The 22,740-nt window shown below is 31.0% G+C and overlaps 4 protein-coding genes across 5 annotated transcripts in view; 3 read left to right on the top strand and 1 right to left on the bottom strand.

Moving 5' to 3' along the window:
* Positions 1-2,204, top strand: part of LOC115885971 — a 33,228-nt gene extending 31,024 nt beyond the window's left edge. Inside the window, exon 5 of one of the 2 annotated variants that reach the window (XM_030905003.1) lies at positions 1,967-2,204. In XM_030905003.1, coding sequence (XP_030760863.1) covers positions 1,967-2,165 — 199 coding nt within the window. In that variant the 3' untranslated portion in view covers positions 2,166-2,204. The remainder of the gene's footprint in view (positions 1-1,966) is intronic. The other variant, XM_030905004.1, reaches the window with a different exon arrangement.
* A 117-nt stretch (positions 2,205-2,321) lies between these two features.
* On the top strand, positions 2,322-11,354 carry LOC115885947 (tether containing UBX domain for GLUT4). Its single transcript, XM_030904985.1, has 8 exons — positions 2,322-2,533; positions 2,588-2,951; positions 3,008-3,241; positions 7,323-7,579; positions 7,642-7,859; positions 7,912-8,051; positions 8,197-8,377; positions 11,040-11,354. Exons 1-8 carry the CDS (start codon positions 2,450-2,452, stop codon positions 11,215-11,217), a joined length of 1,656 nt encoding a protein of 551 aa, XP_030760845.1. The 5' UTR covers positions 2,322-2,449; the 3' UTR covers positions 11,218-11,354.
* A 2,200-nt stretch (positions 11,355-13,554) lies between these two features.
* On the bottom strand, positions 13,555-16,283 carry LOC115885957 (protein ecdysoneless). Its single transcript, XM_030904992.1, has 3 exons — positions 15,848-16,283; positions 15,580-15,785; positions 13,555-15,327 (listed from the first exon to the last, which is right to left on the bottom strand). Exons 1-3 carry the CDS (start codon positions 16,089-16,091, stop codon positions 13,846-13,848), a joined length of 1,932 nt encoding a protein of 643 aa, XP_030760852.1. The 5' UTR covers positions 16,092-16,283; the 3' UTR covers positions 13,555-13,845.
* A 3,401-nt stretch (positions 16,284-19,684) lies between these two features.
* On the top strand, positions 19,685-20,570 carry LOC115885982 (60S ribosomal protein L28). Its single transcript, XM_030905015.1, has 5 exons — positions 19,685-19,742; positions 19,939-20,033; positions 20,086-20,214; positions 20,279-20,392; positions 20,449-20,570. Exons 2-5 carry the CDS (start codon positions 19,947-19,949, stop codon positions 20,530-20,532), a joined length of 414 nt encoding a protein of 137 aa, XP_030760875.1. The 5' UTR covers positions 19,685-19,742; positions 19,939-19,946; the 3' UTR covers positions 20,533-20,570.
* Positions 20,571-22,740: the final 2,170 nt, after the last annotated feature.

The following is a 22,740-nucleotide window of genomic DNA, read 5'->3' as shown; positions in this document are numbered from 1 at the left end:
TGCCGAACAGCCGAACACCGAGTGCGATTTTTCGGAGCAATTAACCTATAAAACTACATTTTTAATTTATAGGTTAATTGCTCCGAAAAATCGCTGCTACTTGTCGCAGTGCTTTTATTGGAGCAGTCGCAGAGCGTAGCAGCTCCACAAAAATCGCAGACTGGCCCACCTCTAATTAAAACCAACTCGCCGCCTGACGGGCGAACCCGAAATGATTCCCGCGCTATTTCAAAACGCGGTGCGTGGCTTTGCCCCGTGCAGGGCTTTACCCCCACCTACCCTACGGACGAAAAGTTATTCTTCACACCAGTAAAAAAATATGTAGGTGGTGCCCTCTACAAGTAGGAGTCATATTGACATCAAAATCAAATTTCTCATGTCAAAAAACTCCCAGACACCAATTTTCATCCAAATATTGACTTTACTTCAGATTTTATTTTAAAAAAATCGAAATAAACATGAAACTTCTACACCCTGTATCTCCAAAACTAAGCATTTTAGGACATACATTTATACGAACTTTTTTAATTATTTCTATCTGCATAATATGCTGCCGAAGTTTCCGGAATACAGTTCGGACCACCCTGTAGAATGACATCATATACAGAGTGTCCCAATATTCCGTGGACATAGAAGTACTGCGTATTTTTGGAATCAAAATAAGTCCACATTGGACACAATTTACCTCTATACAAAAGTGCTTCGTTTGTTCGCTAGAGGGCATCAAACTTTTAAAAAATAAATACATTTTTTCTGATATTTTAAGAACCGTTATTCCAATTTGAATGGGATTTTGGATTGAGATTATGTTTTGCTAAGTGCTTTAACATTTGACTTTCACAACAATCAAAAAAAAAAGTACGGGAAGGGTTAAAACTACCCCCACCCTTGCATAAATTTTAGTAAAAATATTTTCCAACTCAATCGATGATCGATTTTTTTTTCGTAAAATGTATTTTTCGTAAAAGTCCGTCTAGTATTTACTACATTTTTGTCTCTTGTAAAAAAACGCCACTGCGCATACTTTTTGAGGAAAAAAAATATTTTTTCCAAGCTGACTTTCATAAAATGTTTGTCTCATCAAGCTATTGAAAAAGCTATCAATACTAAACAACAAAGTTGCCATGACAACAAAAGCTATCTTCAATTCAATTTTTAGAAATAATACTGCTAATTTTTCCTATCAATTTTTTATAAATAATAAATATACATGTTTTTGTGGATAAAACGTGTGTATTATCTTCGAGTTTTAGTTGCATTTTATCCACTTAAGAAAATTAAACACTATAACTACTTTCTAGCCGTTTAAACATTCTTGCATGGAGAAAATGCTCTCTAAGGAAAGAAATGCTCCCTTGAAAGTTTTTTATATCTTTTATTTCCACAATAATTTTGAAAACCCTAGAGGTTTCTTCCCCCTTCACTAAAATAACTTACAGAAACAAATAAAAATTATACCACGTCAGGTTAATACAAAATTAACACACGCTTTGCAAATTCGCTTAAAATTTGTCATGCATATAAATAAGAAATTACTTACATTTGCTGTTGGGTTGCTCGGGGCACTTTCAATCTGCGATACTCCACAAAATAAACCATTTTTTAATATTAAAACTCTAAAAACACATCACGAATTTTAAACTCGGAATTCTAAAGAAAAAAATGTAAAACCTAGGCCTACTTGTTTAAAATCAGAGCGTCTAGCCGCGTAGAGTCCGTAGACCTTAGACCATTTAATATCTAGACACACGTTTTTATCAGCGTCCTGTAGCCAATATAATACCCTTGTATATTTATTTCAGAGTAAAAATGAGTGGAATTTAAATAATGCTCTTTTTAAAAAAATACTTGTAAATATTAAAAAATTCAACAATATTGTAAATATTAGTCTGTTTTTGTCTATAATTTATACAGAAAGACAGTACAAGCAGTAATATTCTTGTTTTGCTTTTGTTCTCTTTTCTAGGCCACCGCCGACGTTTTGGGAAGCTGCCGCGGACGCAATCCTCCTGAAAAAAACTTTGAAAGGTTTCGAAACGGCTGCCTACGATCAAGAACGAATATTTTTCCCCCAACATACGGAAAAATGCGATCAACAATTCAACGAAAAATGGCCGCACGAAAACGATCTAATCATCGAAAATACGGACAACGTCGAGCACTAAAAAATAACTTAATTCTTAGATTTAAGCTCTATATTATAATTTGACAAAAGTAATAAAGATTTTTAAAATAATTCTTGTTGTCTGTTGTCTATTATTAAATAACGTTATCGATGTCTTACGGGACAGTGAACGAGAACTCTCTATTCGGAAACTTTTGGTAGACGTCAAAATAAGTTAGGTTAGAAAACCCAAATTTCACAGTGACATACTCAAATTTTGTAAACAAGAGAGATAAAAATATTTAATAAATATCGCTTACTATTCCCGAAATATATTGAGAAGAAATGTCTGGATCTAGTGTAGTAGTTTTAACGCCTAATGGTCGTAGGCAGACTGTGAAATGTACCCCAAACACGACTATTTTGCAAGTAAAGTTGATTCCCTGATCATTTGAAAACATTTTATTAACGGCGCTATTTTAGATTATCGAGGAAGTTTGCAAGAAGCAAGGGTTTAATCCCATCGAATACGACATAAAACACCATAATAAAGTCCTGGATACAACAGCTACATTTCGTTTTTCCGGTTTACCTAATAACGCGCAATTAGAACTTGCTACGGCTCTAAAAAACCGGATTGAAAGTGATATAACTTTAGCCGTAAATTTAGAGAACGGCTCGAGAATTACGGAAACGTTTAGACCGAATGATACTCTGCTTAATATTTTAAACCAAGTTTGTCCAGAGAATTCTACTCCTGATAAAAATCCTGTGGTGATATACACAAGAAGAGAAATATACGGCAAAGAATTGGAAAATTGTACTTTAAGAAGTCTAGGACTAACAGGTTGAATAACACTTATCACAAAGCTCCTAAACAAGTGACACTAATTTATTTTGAAGGGGGAAGAGCTATGATACGAGTGTTAAATAGAGACCCAGATGCTCTTCATCAGCAAGCTAATGTAAGTGCACCACTACCAAGTAAACCGGTTGAAGAAAAACCATATATAAGAAAGTTTCAACCGTTGGAGAATGAGAATATAGCAAAAAACGGAACGGTGCCTGAAAAAACTGAAACTGCTCAAGATAAATCACATGATTATGGAGTTGGTAGTAGATTAGGATCTAATAATGGTAAGCTTTCTTTCTTAAGTAATCCAAAAAACTCCATATCAGCTTTTGTATTTCACATACAAACTATTCACTGCAAACTTCTCTGTAAAATAATAGATATGCAGGCATTACAAAAAGAATTTTATAGATGTACAGGGTGGTTCAAATATATCTTTGTTTTAAATTTGTATATTTTAAATGTAATGTTGTGGTTTTGTCTGCGTCAAGTTTTGTCACTGTGTATTTGCCATAAAATCTCATATTATCAAGTGGTTTTTAAGTGAAAAAATCTCTATTGTTCATATTTTTTCAATGGAAGTGTTTTATAATGCTATATTAAGTACTAAATTCGAGACTAACTTGTATAAAAATAATTTTTAATTGAAAATATTTTAAATATTCTTTTCAGAATTAATTATTATAAGAAGTTGCATTTTTTCAAATAATTAAAATGGTACTAAACCTTGTAATATAAATGAACATAGTTTTTATCCAATGACATTGAATAATTGTTTTAGATGGCATTTTTATATCCAACTCTGCTTTAATAAATTATTTTAATCTCCAAAATTGATGATTATTCACCAACTTTCTGTTTTATAATTATTATTTTTAGATGCGCCAGCACAATATAATATATTTATTAATTGGCTAAAAAAAATTCTTTGTGAAATTAGTTCAGATGTCAACTATTCTTGTAGTTCGCTTTTATTGTCAAACGCTTATTAGATAAAACTTGCTATTAGAAATTTTAGTATTAAAAAAGTGTTGACAGATTCACCAGGGACGTGCATATGGCTTATCACTGGAATATTTTTGTAAAAAAACATGTGCGCCACTGTCTTCTTTTCTTTTGTTAGCAAAATCGTGTAGGCCGTTTAATGCCGATTAAAAGTTGTATCTTGATATTTTATCGTTTTCGATCTTCTTAATGAGATAAATGCCATTTTATTAATCACAGTTAATAAAATTAATAAATTATTAGTTATTTAATTTATTTTATTATTAAATTTTATTATTAAAATTATTATTGTATAATAACAATAATATAAATCGACAAAATAGAGACAACTTTTAATTGGAATTAAATGGTACTAAAAAACGGTATTAAAAACTACACAACTGTGCTAGCAAGAGAGAAAGAAGTCAGTGGCTCACAGTTTTTTTTAGAAAAATATTCCAGTGATATCCCATATGCAAGTTCCTGGTGATATTAGAGAACAACGGCATACGTTTGAGTCGGCCTACAAACACGTAAACGTTTACGTACTTATGCGCATTTCTTATATTTTTTATTTTTTATACACGTCAAAGATTCTTTACGTCTACGTATACGTGCCAGCAGCGGCCGACTCGACCGTATACCGTTGTTCTCTATTGACACTTTTTTAGCATTAAAATGTCCCACTTATACAGGGTGGCGCACCTCATTCGCCTCGGTTGATTATACGAAAACGGAAAGATGTAGAAACAAAATATTTTATGGGTATATGTTGGGAGGCAATGTGCACAATTTAAAATTATTTTGAAATACACAGTGTGTCTCAGAACTAAGATTCATACCAAAGTTATTTTTTTTTCTATTAGAACACCCGGTATTTTATTTCATTTTTGGATTCTTGGGCCCAAAAAAAGGTATTTATTATATGTTTAAAATCATTGGTTTTTGAGATATTTGAAGATATTTAAATATACATGCTACAAGAGAATTGATTATCAACACCCTGTACATTACTTTCCAGAATTAATTCTTGTGCTGAGTTTAAAGGTAAAGAAATAAACTTTACTGAAAAATGTTATTGATTTCCTTAAATTTATACAGGGGTACCAAAAAGTAGTGATCTATTTTACGGATCTATTTTACATAAAAACTTGTTATCTCAAATGCAACACCCCGTATTTTTTTAAATAAATCAAAGCAGATTCAAATGCTCTTTCAAACTATATTAGGGTTTCCTATACCTATCTATCTCAGATTTTGAATAAAAAGCGATTTTTAAATAAAATGGCAATCAAGATGTCTGATATCGCCATGGCAATTTTCTAGTGGCACAGTTAGTAACTATTTTCAAAATCGACATTAGTGTATGGACATTATTATTTAAATAGTTTACTAAAATTTACCCACAATAGTTTAATAAATAAGTATTCTTTATTTTATGAAGAAAAATAAAGCTATATCTCCTGGTGGAACGAATGGATATGTTACTAGTAATTTTGTTTTGTGAGGAATATTATTTCTTGGTTGGAGCTAATGCTCAAATATATCCAAATATAATAATAAATAGGAATCTTCCTGATAAGCGTTCCTTTGAAAAATTATTATTAGTTATATATTAGTCCTATTTCCTATTTCGCAGAATTGATAGTGTAGTTTATAAAAAACCTATTAGGCCTGTCGTTGGAAGTGAAGAAATTGAATTTGCCGTAATTGGCTCTTTTATAAAAAATTCATATATCTACAAGTTATCGTAAAATAAAACAAAGAACTACTTCGTTTTTCTTGATAGAATAATAAATACATATTAATAAATATTATTTATTAAACTATTGAAGGTCAATTAAATAAAAGTAAACTGGTATAGATTTAAATAAAGTCTATAAACTAATGTCGATTTTGAAAATAGTTACTAACTGTCACTAGAAAATTGCCATGGCGATATCAGCCATCTTGATTGCCATTTTGTTTAAAAATCGCTTTTTATTCAAAATCTGAGATAGATAGGTATAGAAAACCCTAATATAGTTTGAAAGAGCATTTTAATCTGCTTCGATTTATTTAAAAAAATACAGGGTGTTGCATTTGAAATAACAAAGTTTTTATGTAAAATAAATCCTTATAAGAAATAACTATTTTTTGGTACCCCTGTATAAATTTAAGGCAGCAATAACATTTTTCAGTAAAGTTTATTTCTTTGCTTTTAAACTCAGCACAAGAATTAATTCTGAAAAGTAATGTACAGGGTATTGATAATCAATTCTCTTGTAGCATGCATATTTAAATATCTTTAAATATCTCAAAAACCAATGATTTTAAACATATTTAACCCTTATAATAAATGTCTTTTTTTGGGCCCAAGAATCCAAAAATGAAATAAAATACCGGGTCTTCCATAAGAAAAAATATAACTTTGGTATGGATCTTAGTTCTGAAACACCCTGTATATTTCAAAATAATTTTAAATTGTGCACATTGCCTCCCCACATATACCCATAAAATGTTTTGTTTCTCCATCTTTCCGTTTTCGTATAATCAACCGAGGCGAATGAGGTGCGCCACCCTGTATAGTAACTTTTTCTCTCAAAATTTTGTTCGAATTGCTAAAAGCACTTTTAAGAAAATATTAATAAATAAAAAAAAGAGACATTGGCCCCTCTAACTACAAAACAAAGCAGAATCTGACCTATGTTGATATAAGAAATAAATCTTATTTTAACGTGAAGAATCTCCCCACTAGAGATAGCACATATTTTTTGAAGCACCCTGTATATCAAGCAAATATAAATTATATTTTAGTAGGACTAATTTTAAAGAAAACTTAATATTAATAATAATTAATAATGTTAAAACATACGTTATCTATTATTGGACACATATTGCAAAAAAGTTTAAAAATTTTATATATGAAACCTGTTATGAAGGCTTTTTTGACACACTGGATCGCCTTATACAGGGTGAGTCTTAAATAAGTGCAAATATTTTCAGGGCTGGTAGATCTCGATAAAAGAAACATATTTTCTCTTTACCATTTCTCAAATAAGTCCAAAATAACCGGGTTATTTATTTTCTTTGAAAATTTCCAAAAAAAAATATTTTTTGCTTAAATTTTGAGAACCGCTGGATCTTTTCTGGGTTTTCTTTCTCGTAAATTTAATCTACTACCTATGTTGTCATATTATCAAGAAAATAAGTTTTTTAACTAAAAACAATTCCAAATTTTTTTTCCAAAAATTCCAAATTTTCAAAATTATTATTTCGCGAAAAAAAACTCATAATCGTGTTTCTGGGATCGAAATATACTACCCGTAAAAATATTTGAACTTATTTACGACTCACCCTGTATAGTCCTCTTAAAATATTTTTATATATAAATTCATTCAGAAAATAGAGAAGATACTGGTACCAGTATTAAACCTGAAAAAAATATCAAAAACACTACAGTAGACATATTAAAGCTGGCTAAAGAAAAAAGAAAATCTCCAGAAACTAGTTCAAACAAGGAAATTCAAAAAGAAAAGAAAAAATTTATAAACAAACAGCCAAAAAAGGAAGAAGCGCAATCCATGGACGTAGATGATGCTAATACGGTAACTCCACAGTGTATCCCTCAAAAAAGCATAGAGGAGGAATTTCTGTTTGTATGTCAGGGATAATTAAAGTTAAAATTTTTATTTCATTAAATAATTCCCCCTATTTTCAGTGTGGAAAAAGAAATGGAATGATATTTTCTTTAGAATCAGCAAATTCAGTCCCAAGTGAAGACTTGCCAGATGATTTTTTCGAACTTACCATAGATGATGCTAAAAAGATTCTTAGAGATGTCAAAAGAAAAAGATTTGAGATGGAAAATCAAATGTTGAAGACATCTCAATTGAGAAGCTTTGAGGAATCTAAAAAACAATTGCGCCAACTTAACAAGTCAGTAACAAACTATTAAAATGTAATAATTAGTGAAGAATGTTGTTTGTAGATACAAGAAAACAATTATAAGGGTGCAGTTTCCTGATAGAACGGTTATACAGGGTACTTTTAAACCAACGGAAACGGTACAGGACGTTTTAGACTTTATTAGGGACTATTTAGAAGATGCAAGTTTGGATTTTTATATTTGTGAGTTGGAGTTTCTAGCGTTTTATACAGGTTGTGCGAAAACAAAAAGTTTGCAACAATAACTCAATATTAAGAAATCTCGCATTTGTTGCGATTTTTTGGTACACCCTGTATAAAATATGTTATTTAATTTTGAAATTTATAGATTCTACACCACCAATATGTATTTTGAAGAAGGAAAGTAGGTTGATAGAGGTGGGATGTGTTCCTGGAGCTCTATTATATTTTGGCATTAAAGAGGAAAGGAAAGATGGCTATTTGAAAAGACAGTTTCAAACTATGGTTACGACTAATAGTGTAGCTAGTTTGGCTGCCGCTAGAATAAGGTAAATTTTATATTTAACTAGCATGTACCCGCGACTTTGTTCGCGTCGAATTAATCATTAATGGTGATGATAAAGCAAAGCAAGAATTTCCATTAACATAAAAACTGGATAAAATTTTCCACATTTATGTCAGCATGAGAAAAAACAATATGGCGATATTATTATATAACTTGGTAATATTTGAGGGGTAGTTTCATCTCGTTGGAATTTGACTTTCGAAAAATCCGTTTGCCAAAAATAATCTTTTTACATCAAGCAGTTTAAGCAGAATCGTGGTTAATCAATTACCCAACTTTTTGGAACAGCATATATGATTTTTTAAAAAATTTCAAATTATCTAGGTAAAAAAACAGTCCAAGCGTTTTCCCGGAAGACTAATCGTTTTTTAAATAACAAATATTGTAATATTTGAGAGGCGTTTTCACCCTCTTGGAATTTGAGATTCGAGAAACCCTCCCTTATCGAACCTCTACACCCCACAGTCAATCCGTTTGCCAAAAATCAGCTAAACGTCAAGCAGTTTAAGCAGAATCAATGGTCATATTTTATGAAACTGTATAAATTTTTTAAAAATCTTAAAATATGTAAAACAACAAAATAAAATATACATGTTTAAGAGTTTTTCCGAAAAACTCACCGGATTTTAAATAAAAAATATACTAATATTATATTGGCCGTAGATGTCGATTACGCGTCCCCTCTCTTTCATTATCTAAGAACGTACGAAATCTTGTTTTTTTTTATCTGAAAAAATAAAAAAAATATAGGAGTGGGCCACTGAGACACCCGGTATATCTAGAAGTGAATCGCTATGGCGATCTTGTAAGTTGAAGAGAAAAAGGTGGAAAGTTTATTACCTATTCACACATAATATGCCTGCCTACTCACGTAAAAACCGGCAATACTGTATGCCGCTTTTTATTTTGTCTCTCTGTCTGTCATTTATATTTATCTCTGTCGCATGCATTAAAATACAGACCACGGAGATAAAGTAGACGGAGTATATAGTAGGACGCAGTGTTGCCAGAATTGAAGGATTTTCCTCATTATGAAGGATTTTACAGTCAAATTTCGTCGATTGAAGGGCTGAAGGATTTTTATCCAAAAATAAGACAATATGAATGTTTCTGGCAGTTTTGCACTATAAAAATCGTTAAAATATGTAATAGGAGTATTTATTGTTTTTCCTACATCTATTTTTTTCACTTTAACGGTGTTTAATTAAAAATGCCTCAGTTTAAAGCAGTGTTGCAAGATTTTAACGTTTTTATCTTTCAACGCCTCTTATTACACACATACCGTAATTAAACCAAAGTTCTTGATGTTGAAAAGAAATAAATAGGTAAACGGGAAACGTCTAATAAGTCAGCTGATCGTGGCATCTTGCACGATTAATTATTATTCTCGGTTCAAGCAGTCACTGCAAGCAATTAATTTTTTGAAACATACTTTATAATACTCTACCACAGCATTTTTGATTGAGTTATTTTTTTTTTTTAATTAAAAGTTTATTTAAATACTATACAGGGTGGTCCGAACTGTATTCCGGAAACTTCGGCAGTATATTTTGCAGATAAAAATAAGTAAAAAAGTTCGTATAAATGTATGTCCTAAAATGCTTAGTTTCGGAAATACAGGGGGTGTAGAAGTTTCATTTTTATTTCGATTTTTTCCAAATAATTTCTGAAGTAACGTCAATATTTGGATAAAAATTGGTGCCTGGGAGTTTTTTGACGTGAGAAATTTGATTTTGATGTCAATATGACTCCCACTAGTAGAGTGCGCCACCTACGTGTGTTTTAACTGTTTGGACGCGTAATAACTTTTTGTCTGTACCTGTATAAAACTACCGAGCGAAAAAATATACATCTCTGTGATTTTTTACGTAAAAAATATCTCTTTGTAAAAATCGCTACGAGCAACCGTTCTTAAGATATTTAGAATGGAAATAGTAAATACATGTCATTATTGACGAAAAATAAACACGTTGAGTAGATAAATTTGGGAATTTTTATTTTTTTAAATTAATCATAAATTTTTCTGCAAAAAATGATGATAAAACAGTTTCTGTTGCACATTTGGCACAAAAACATTTCAAATTTATGATTTGAGTCTAATAACTATTTAGTCAACATGTTTAATTTATGTCAATGATGACAGGTATTGATAATTTCTATTCCAAATATCTCGAAAACCATTACTCGTAGCGGTTTTTATCAAGGAACATTTTTTACGTAAAAAACGTCGTAAATGTATATTTTTTTACTCAGTAGTTTTATACAGGTACAGACGAAACGTTAATACTCTTCAAACCAGTTAAAAAATATGTAGGTGGCGCCCATGAAATAAAAATGAAACTTCTACACCCTGTATCTCCGAAACTAAGCATTTTAGGACATACATTTATACGAACTTTTTTACTTTTTTTATCTGCAGAATATGTTGTATGCATATGAAATTTCCGGAATACAGTCGGATAAAATAGGTAAAATAGACGAAACTTGTTAATTTTTCACAAGATCTGGAATCTGGAGTGTTTTAAACATAATCCCGAAATTTGGAGTTAGTTTCGTGTTTAAAACAATAAAAACAGTTTTAAACAATAAACACATGATCTGTTTAAAAATAGAAAAACCAACCAGTTTTTTTCAACCCCCTTTAGGCAAGACAATACAAGAGCTACTCAGGATGTTGCGGACGACGACGACTCATATATGGAAGTAGTTGATAACACGCCACCCGTAAATTATGGTGCCAGCACCAGTAGCGATACACCAAACAACTTTGAAAGAAAGATAGTGAGTTCAGAAAATTTCCCAAAATGGTTTAAACCCCTATGAGAATTTATCGATTTACATTAGTCAGTTTTTTCTTTTGTCTCGACTTTATACAATTTACCGTGTGCAAATATATAAAATTAAGAATTAATTTATGCTTTTTTAATGGAGCTTTTGTTTGATTAAATTTATTAGATTTGTTTTGTATATTTATTTCAAATAAAACAAGGAATATTACTTAAAAAAGCAGTTTTATTTCATAAAAATACAGTAACGGTACACAAAAGTATAAAAGAAAATATTTTATTTTAGGGACTAGATAGATTAATTTATTGCAATGAATTTGAAACCGATAGGCTAAAATTTGAGGTATATCTTTATAGAATAAAAAAATACTTTTTGGCTCTATATTTACCAAATTTTAAAAATTTGCAGAACGCCAGTACGAAAATGATTAAATAAGTCAAAATTCCTATTTTTATTTATAAAAAAAACAGTAAAACGCATGAATTTGTAAGTAGCGACTAAATTCAAATTCAACAAATACAGATCTAATGTTTTTAAGATACTCAGGTTTAAGTTATATTGAAACATAAAAAATATAAGCGTCAGGAAATAGTACGAGAGCAAGCAACGTCGGGAAAACAAGTATTTTAAGAAATATGGCTCTTTGATATATCTTTTCCTATGCTCTCTGGAACACCGTGCGGGCCGGTCCGTCTGGCTGCCGGTAAACGTTCACTACTGCGCATTGAAAGAAGATCCTATATTTTTTATTAGTCCTTTAAATTCTAGTATTGAATATAAATCGAACAAGTCTCCATAGCGCAGCGCGCGGAGGTCCCGCCTATGAAGCGAGGAGTCTGAGTTCGAGTCCGACTCGGAGTATATTTTTTTTATTTTTTTTTCGTTTATATTCTGATAGTATAAAATAATAAAAAAACAAATATTTAATACTTTACTATCAGAATATAAACGAAAATAAAACGCTATGGAGACTTATTCGATTTATATTCAATATTAGAATTTAACGGACTAAATAAAAAAATAGGATCTTCTTCGTGTATCGGCAGCCAGACGGCCCGCATGCTGTTCCAAAGAGCATAGTAAAAGTTCAGTAAAAGATGTATCAAAGAGCCAGCTTTCTTAAAATACTTTCTCGGAAACGTTAGATTAAAATACATGAAACAAAATATTCAGTATTTTGGCAAACATTAAATGCCAAGATGATCGAAAAAACGGCGTCCATGGTAATTTCACTGAAGCTAAATAATTAAATAGTATTTTTGAGAATAGATGTGTGCCCAGAAGCTTTATTTTTTCAAAATTAAATATAAATTTTTCATATTTTTATGTCAATTTTTAATAACTGACAAAGACCTGTGAACTGTGGCACCTTTTTTTTCGATCATAAGGCACATGGCAATACAGATAACGTTGAAGAGAACATTGAAACAGGAAATCTAGTTTCTTTCTATACAGGGTGTGCAAAAAATTCGGATCAAATGGATTTTTGAGTTCTTGAAAAAGTTGATATGACTATTCTTCAGCATGTATAGTAAGAAAAATAATCATTTTGGCATATACAGGATTATTCACTTCTTCGACAAGGAGTATTGTAGCCAAATGATTAGACTTTTAGAACTTGTGAGTGATGGTTTGGGTATCGTAGGAGAACTATTGAAGCTACAATTTAAAATTATTTTCAAAAGGTACAGCTGGTTCCAAAAAAAATGAATACGACTCTTTACACATTTTTTTCGAACATTTGGGCAGTGTATATTTATGTATCAAGGATTTTGACATTTTAAGGTTATTGTGACATTGTATAAAACAACTTTGCTTTTGACAAAGTGGCAGATAAATTTTTCAGAACGTCAGCATGACATGAGTAGAGAAATGGGGGACTGGTATCATAGAATATACTGCCCGAAATAATAAAAATATGTTTTAAATCGTATTCAATTTTATTGGAACCAGCTGTACAGAGTGTCCCAAATAAATAAAAAATAACAGTTTATTTTTTTAAACGGAATATTTGTACAGGGTGGCTCGAATTCGACGCTCATCACTGGGATTTCGGAAACCGTAAGAGATACAGGATCGGTTAAATGGAGGTAAAGTTGCGCAATTTGATGCTCAATATAATGCCGTAATAAGGCAGTATAATTTTTATTATTGCAACACAAAATTTAAGAAATAAAAAACTGCAATACAATATTTGGTTTTAAAAACTTAAATAAGCATAGAGAAATGAAGCATTAAAATTGTTACAGTATTTTCAGAAAAACGTAAATATTTCAAAAACGGTTAAAGTGCTGTAAATCTTAGTTAAATTTACCTTTATTTTAATCGTAGAAACTAAAAATGTAATAATATACAGTTATTTAAAAAATACAACTTTGATATTCTCTATTTATTTGGGACAATCTGTAAGCTGCGGAAAACTCAAGAAACTTAACATAAACTTTTTTAAAAAACTCAATAAAAATTTTCCCGTTTGTTACAAGCTTTTTGGCACATCCTGTATATTTATTCCTACCCTGGACAATTATTAAGGTTGATACCTTTACAATACATTTCAACTTACTCTATGTATAAAATTCTAAATAACTTAACACATTAGCATTATAATACCCTTGAAGTCACTCCATATAAAGAGATCAAAATATTTATTTTTCTGATGAAAAATTATTTTTTGGGATCCATGTGTACGCCCATGGAACCCAATATATTACTGGAAGGTCCAGCCTCACCCAGTTGAGATCTGTAACTCTCCAAAAGATTTTTCAATGCATTCGCATCTACATCGACAGGTTTCTCTACATCTTCGAAACCGGAATCCTTTGATGCGTGTCTTTTTTCAAAACTCTGACCGATCGTCGTACCGGCTAGTTCTAAGTCCATTTGTTCCATGTAAGATATCATTTTCGATTTTTCCTTGTTGGCATCGTCAGAGTTCATATTAGCATTTTTCACGAAATCGTCGTTTTCGTATTCACTCATTTCAGAGTCGGAGTCCAAGTCCCATGAATTATCTTCTGGTATAACTAAATTGAGAATGTTCTCTATGGCACTGGCAAAAGAATTTGGATCGAAAATTACTTCGTTCTGATTGTCAACATTCACTGCAGGAGATCCATTCTCTGAAGCAAACGAAACTCCTTTTTTACTACCCTTTTTGCTTCTGGGAGGTCTAACAGGACTTTCCTTGTCACTATTATCAGGAAATTCGGCCCCATCAACTGTCGAAACGTGGTTTAAGAAACTGTTAATTTTCTGAGCAAAACTATCCGGTTCTGTTGATTCATCCACCTTAAATATTTTCTTCTGTCCATATTTTTCCTGCAACATTTTGTCAAGTTCCTCCGGACTAATACTTAACCAAGAATCGTCATCATCCTGGGCCAAATTTTGTGATTCCTCTTGCAGTTTTTCAAAATTTACATCTGTGTTCCTCAAAAGCATTAAGATTTCTTGACCGATTGGTGGGTTATAATGCATAGAATCCCTGTGCTCAATGTAATACTCTTTGGCCTTATTTAGAAGGTTATTGTAGTCTTTGGAACCCTCTAAAAGTCCATTAAAATATCCTTTTTCTTTTAAAGTCTTAAAATACTGTTCCCAAGCTCGCTCTCCTTCAACATCTTTGCTGGGCTTGGCCTGCGAAATGAGAATTTCAAAACCACAGGCTACTTTTACTCCTAAAATTTGCTGTTTGTAATCCTGGTTGTTGGCTGGAGGCAGGTTCCATCCTATTTTCCTATCTGGAATATATTTACTGTGAGACAGCATTGCGTACTGGCATTTAGTGAATTTCACTCTTGTTGCGACTCTTTGCTCTGGAGGGAAATATTTCATGGCACGGCAAGCTTTCATATCTATGGAATCTCTATTACAAAAGGCCTGTACAGCAGCACTAATTAGCATCGGGTTTTGTTTAAGGATGGCAGCAACTGCTGTAGGTACATAGATTTTAGTATGATGAAAACTATCTTTTAGATTTCCTGGGAAGATGCTAAGTTTATTTTTTATTGAATTCTGAATATCTGAGTCAGCAACTGTACCAGAGGAATGGGACCAAATCTCTTGTAAAGCTTCATCAACTGATATATCAGGATGATCAATGTCTGAAGGTTGAAGTAAATGTATGTTTCCATCTTTAATATAAACCTTAAAATAAAATAAAAAAATTAATGTAAATAACATATAGATTTTTTGGATCTCTTAATAATCTTAACAGTATATAATCAAAAAACAAAATTAAGAAGGTTGTTAAACTCTCTTTTAATCCATTAAGCCAATATATCAAACTCTCTGAACATGCAAAAGGATACTTAACCTTTAGAAAAACTAAATCAATAACACTGTCTAGGAAGGTCATTAACATTACACTTATTTATCAGAAACTAAAATTAAACTTACCCTATTAGTACAACAGTCCGGATTGGCCCAGGATGGTAAGAAGTCTGCTGCTTCTATTAAAAGAAATTCTCCATCAATATCATAAACTTTAGCTATGATATCTGGAAGCTGCTTAGTTATTTCATTAAGTAGAAATACTATGAACCATTCATCTTCAATATTATCTCCATAATGGGAAACTCCATATAAATGTGGTGGTAAATAATCTAGAAAAAAGAAATGGTATGTACTTACATCTTACAAGTGGTACTGTAAAATATTTTACTACCTTCCTTTCCATCGATATGAGTCAGAAAATTACTATTACTAGTTCTAATAACTAACTTAAACTCGTCTTTATGCCATAAATAGTTTTGGGTGTATTTTTCAATAACACTAGTCGCTTTTTCTAAAAGAACATTTAAGATATGTTCCTGTTCTTCTTCCAGATTTGAATCGATACGTGGAAACAGAAAATACTCAATAAAATCATCTTCTCTTACTGACTGTAAAACGTTTTTTAAATTATCCATTATTCAATGTTCAATTAAAAACAAAGAGTACTTCAAGTATTGAAATTAACGACGTTAACGTCAAAATCAAAAGCTTCTACACGTTCGTCTGAGCTTTGTTCGTTCATTTACGTCATTTCTTTAAGATAGTTTTGGGCGACATTATCGATATTTTAAAAACATCGATATTTTGGTTCAGCAGTCAAATACGAGTCCAATACATTCAGGCCATAGTTCAGGCCCTAGACAGTCTAGACACTAAAAATATGACTATATTTTAGGAGCATAAAGAAAAAATATACTTATATAATAATTATTATTTACTTTTGCTGTACTCGTGCCAGACTTGTGCTGTACTTGTTTATTTTTGTCTAATAACCATAGATTGTAATTTGGACTCTATCCTCTTGATTTATTTCAAAGACCAAGGACTGTATATATTCCTTTGAATAAGAAGACTAATTCTAAACAAATACGTTTAAATTACCGTTATTAATTTAAACGTATTTGATTCCAAAAGGACTGTTCGATCGCGTCAAATCGCCGCTGTCGTAGTCGCCGTGGAATGCTACGTCACGCAGGGACCAACGCTCCACAGTGCGGCGGATGGTTATTCTAGCGGGACAAAATCTCAAGAGCAATGTTTGGGATTTAAAATCTAAGAACGTAGCAAATGGTCTAATATATAGCAACTATATGGTTAAATTTATTTATTTATTAACAACTTAATTTATTAATAAATAAATACAAGATAATAAAACTATGATATTATTCGTACATGACACACAAAAACCGTATTGTAAACTATTGCCAAATACATAAAATTATGATATCAGGTGAAATACTTACAAAAAACTCTTTAGCAGTTATTTTTTAATTACTTTGTAATCTGGTAATACCCTCAATATTTTATTTTAAAAAATTATATTTTATTTTAAAAATAATAATTAAGATAGATATTTTAATTTTAACACTCGGTAATTGTAAATTCATATATAGTAAGTACCTAAGACAATTTTTTAAACTCAGTGCCTTTTGATGGAGTTGTTTTGTTTTTATACTATCCGATTGAAATGAAACTTTTTGGGCATTCACCTGTTAAGCTTGAACTCCCTGTGACTGTGACTACCTGTGTTGGTAACTATTGGTAACTCAAAAGATCTACATCATTCAATGGGCCTGATGAATAAAGAGAAGCAATTGCTTTTTCTATAGAACTATCTTTGTTGGTTGTTTACAAATTGTATAAGTCTATTTCAAGAAATTTAAGTAAAAGCATTTGCTTAACTTTTATACATAAGACCCAATATATCGATATTTGAAAAAAGTGAAAGTTTGATATCTGCAGAACAAAGGCACGAAGGATTTTAACAAATAATATACGTACAGTAGAAAAGTACATACCATTGGCAATCTTCAACATAATTTGGCTTTGGAATAAAATGTATAAGCACTTTGTAAATATTTTGTTTTCGTATGATCTCTGCCGTGCTGAGCAGAAAACGACCAAATTTGTTTGATAAAAATGTATCGAAATACAAAGAATATTTATGCATTTTTATATCAACTGGAATGTCTACTATTTATTCTGACAGTACACATTTTTTGGCTTATTTCTAACCAAACGCTTTTGTCCCGCTAAATTTATCTTCCAACGCACTGTGCGCTCGTCCCTCAAATGCAAAAATAACTGTCACTGTCTTTAGCGCCAACTTCAACTCGGTCCCCAGATGACGTAAAAAAGCTGACAGTGCAGGAAGATAGGAATCGAACTATCCTTATCTCTATAGTATCCTTGGGTTGGGCAAAGACAACCAAGGAAAGACAACAACAAAAATAAACATGTTGGGTAATGGTGTGGATCCGGTGGCTGACCTTGAAACGAGTTTCTGCTGCATATAGCCACAGACACTACGCATGCGCACATCTTCGATGTTGCCAGATTGTAAGTTATTTTGGAATTATTTTCAGTAGAAAACAAATATGTGTTTTTCAGTGTTTTTTGTCAATATATACCGTATGATCGAAAAAACGGCGTCCAGTTGGCTGGGAAATGACGATTGAGGACATTTCCCATATAAAATGACAGCGATCTTCATTTCATAGTCATCGCTGACGCTATTTTTTTTTCAATCATAGTACGCGGTATATTATTTATATCAAGGATTTATATATTATTTTAATATTTCGCACAACACGTGAACGCTTATTATGTATTTTCATAGTCAATAAAATTAAATAGAAATAAAACTCTAGATTCCTATAATTAATCTAATTGCTCTAGATTATTATGCTACGTTTAAAAAGGGCTTTATTAAAAATTCGGGAAATTATATGTCCAAGTTTTTCCTTTTTTTTAATTTTTAAATGCTGTAGCTCCATGTCATGTTCATAATAGGTTTTCTGCTACTTTAAGATTTCTCTATTCTTACACCTAATTTATGTGATTTTCTTAGCTATAATATGATTTATAAACCATATTTTTCCTAATGGAAGGATGGAATAGGATATGCAAAATTAAGATATTTTAACATTTATTTTCCAGACAAAGCATAAGATTAAGACATAATAAATATTATAAGAAAGATCTTAATATAAATCACAAACTAAGTCTTAATTTGGTCTTGTATAAACACAGGTATAAAACTAATAAGATCAAAACTCAACCTTCACCATATTGTCAAGATTTGGCATTATAGGAAACAAGAAATTGCAGTAAATTAAGAAAAGAATATCAAAGTACACGATATTAAATACTGTAATGTATTCTACGATACAAACCATCTCCCTTCTAAAGAGAAAAAGATAAAACATAAAGCTTATTTTAGTCTTATCAACACTCTTCGATAAAATATATGTCTAAAATTGCTATTAATCCACTAACTTGATATTTTTAAGAAATTATATGATACAAACATTACAATCAAAGTATATTATATTAGTAACATTATAGGTAAAATATGTTACCTCTATCTCCCATTGACGTGTATTGTTCTATAAGACTCGTCATGGTAATATTTCAAAACATCAATATACATAATATAATGAAAACTATTGTTGCCTGTAAATAACTAGAAATTAAATAACTTGAAAGAAATAAAATAATTCTAATAAGTTTAAAACCATTAGAAAAAATCCGTAAATGATAATTTTTAATTCTAATGTAAATATATAAATAAATGTTATTATTATTCAACCACTTCCATATCTCTGTTATTATTACGTACAATTTTATATATTCATAATACTTTCATTTCACAATCTTCATTATCCTTCTTACCTTAATTTTGGATATCAAGATAAATCTGAAATTATAAAATTAATTATAGAATTTGTATTATTATTGATTAACATTCAAAAAAAAAATTCAACTGCAAATAATTCGAAAATAAACTGCAATTTGGCAACATCGACGATGTGCGCTTGCGTAGTATCGATGATCAAATGCTGCAAATATGGCCTTCAAGGTCAGCCACCGGATCCACACCTTTACCCATGTTGTGCAGAGTGTTGTACAGCATTACAGCAATAGTAAACAAATATCATAGAAAATATTTATATATGATCAAAGATATATGATAATTTAATATATCCACATCCCACTCTATGGTCATATAAACTTCTGTCAATTGTGTCAATTCCGCCATCTTTTTTATTGAATTTTTGAGAAAGGTAAGTTGTTTTTAAACTTTTTTGATTAATAAATTATAATAAAAGATGTTTTTAACGAAGTATTTGATACAGATATACATATTTTTACGAACTCAGCCCATTTTGGCTGAAATTGTTTGTTAATAATTAAATTATTAAATTGCTTACACGTTTTCAACTATAACCTCAATATACTCACATTTTTTACTTTTTACAGATTCAAAAATGTCTTCACATCTAGTTTGGAGTATTATTCGCAATAATAATGCCTTCCTGCTTAAGAAGCGCAATATTTCCAAACCGTTCAGCACTGTAAGCTGTTCAAATTTATATTTAACAGACGTTCTCATCAGTTTAATTTCAGGAATCCAACAACTTAACCAATCTTAGCTCGTACAGATATAATGGACTTGTCCATAAGAAGTCTCTTTCTATCGTGGACGCTCCAGACAAGAAGGGCTTTACTGTTGTTTACAAGAAATCCAAGAAACAAGTTAGTACTATTATACTTTAATTATAATTTATTGTGCTTCATTGGTGTTCTATTTGTCTTTTAGCGTAAACCAAGACAAAACTTGGTAAAGAGGACCTTCAAATCAGGACCAAGAAGATCCTTGTTCAAACTGAAGACTTTGTTAGAAGGTAACAAATACCGTACAGACTTAACAAAGGTAATAAAATTAACAGTCGTATAAATGATTTCTTTACCGATATTCATTAATTTTAGGCTGCCCTAAGAAGAGCCAGTGCAGTTTTACGCTCACAAAGACCCCAACCAGCTAAAAAGCAAAAGGTCAAAAAAACTGAATAATTTTATTATGATTAAGAAATAAAAAACGTTAAAACTTCTTTGGTGTCACTTTATTTCATTGAACCCATGTTTTGTTTAAATGTATATACATATAAATGAACAAAAATATAAAATAAAATAGATTGTAGAACACAGTATAAACTTAATTAAGTTGCTATTGAGGTGATGCATTGGGCTTTAACTAATTTTTAAGGCAATTGGTATAAAATAAATTTGTTAAAACCCAGTACAAAACAGTCACACTTTATACATTTAATATAAAAGCTGAAACAAATACACTTTATATATAAAAACATAACAAAAAACAGAATATAGGAAAAATCCTTTCTAGTTCATTAAAAATACATATGAAATATTAGAAAAAATGTGTGATGGTTTACAAACTTTTGTGCAATTCTTTCCCCAAATTTTAAACAATATTTTATCCTCAATTTTTTAAAATCAAATTAGCCCTAATTGGGGATGAACCAGTATAAATTTGTTTTTTAGGATGGTTATGTTTTGTACATCTTCATAAAATTAATTAATGTCTTTTAATGGTTTCTTTGCACAACACGTTTGAAAATATACAGGGTATTCCAAACGAGTATACAGGGTTCGCAACAAATGGGATTTTTTTATCATTATCGAGTTTTTATAAATTTATACTGAATTTCTTCAGCGCCAGCGTACATTCAATATACAGAAACAGAGAAAATATAAATTTGTTGATACTTTTGAAAAGGTTTCCAAAACATCGTCTTTTTTTGCTAAAATGACATAAAAAAGATGACCAAAACCAAGAAGAATAATTAATAATACAATATGTATTTTATATTGTCCTGTAAATAACCGTTAAAAAAAAAGAAAATAATTTTTAAAATAACATAACAAAATTGCTGCAATGTCTTATTGAAAAGAATAACTTCAACCAAACATTGTTTTTTGGTATAAAATTGAGTAGCAGATAATAAAAGTCTCTAAAGTTAGTTTGTTAGTGTCAATATTTGTGATATCTATAAATGAAGTCTTGAACAAAGCTAATCTCTGAAAATTAGCATTTGGAGTTTTTTTTATTTATGTAATTAGAATTAGAATGTTTAGGAGGGGAGTTAATCGCCGCGACCTTACAGATCTATTGTGTGTTCCCCTTTCTTGAGTTATAACGAGTTATAACTCATCATACAGTCTCAAGGCTTTAACAAAAGCCAGTATCTGAGACGGCCCCAGAGGCCAGCTCTCCATCCTTGACATCAGCCGTACCAAAGTTCATGGCACGAATGGTCGTCGTCTCGGCGCACTCAGTGATAAGGTGTTCTGGTGTTTCCTCACAGAATCTGCATTCACCGTTGTTTCTCAGCTTCAGCCTACTGAGGTGTTCGTTGAGGAGACAGTGTCCTGTTAGAAACCCCGTGACAACGCGAAGATTGTTTTTACTTAAATCAAGGAAAACCTTTGATTTTTCTCGGTCGTAAGTTCTGGGGAACTCTTTCGAGTGTCTTAGACCGTTGGAGGACACCCATTCCAAGTTACGGATGGAGTCTTCCAGATTCTTCCGTTCCGCTTTCAGTTGGTTTCCGTTTGGAAAACAGAACGGTTCTGGTTCAGTTAGTGGAGTGTTCGCTCCTTTCCTAGCTAGATCATTTACTTTTTCATTGTCTTCTATCCCTTGGTGAGCAGGCACCCAGAGTAGGAGGACTTTATTTTCTTTGCCTAATTTGTTGAGCTTCTCTATTTATGTAATTGCGAGACAGTAAAATAATTTTACTGCGTTATAAATCATTTTATTTGATTCTTGGCTTTGTTTAGTCATTCACAAAGAAATATCCCTTTTTAGACAAATAGTTGAAGAAACTATTTAAAGTCCCTGTATAGTTATGAAATTGGCGCATAGACGTAAAATAAAATTCTGAATAACTTTTTTTCAATAACTCAATAATAAAAATATTTCCCATTTGTAGTGAACTTTATGATATACCCTGTATAAAAGAACAAATTCCCTAAATTTTTAATTTGTCTATGGTCGAATTTCTTATAGAGCTTTCCTCGTACGAAAATATATAGTATGTACATAAAAGAATACGTCTCCATGTTTCACAATGTAAATTCTAATGTCTAGAATATTTTTGCACAATATCAATTATTATATACAGGGTGGTCCGAATTGTATTCCGGAAACTTCGGCAGCATATTCTGCAGATAAAGTAAGTAAAAATGTTCGTATGTATG

This window comes from Sitophilus oryzae, unplaced genomic scaffold (assembly GCF_002938485.1).
Source record: "Sitophilus oryzae breed Bouriz unplaced genomic scaffold, Soryzae_2.0 scaffold_465_pilon_pilon, whole genome shotgun sequence".
In the NCBI taxonomy this organism is placed as follows: Eukaryota; Metazoa; Arthropoda; class Insecta; order Coleoptera; family Curculionidae; genus Sitophilus; species Sitophilus oryzae.
This window is presented reverse-complemented; position numbering and strand designations above follow the sequence as displayed.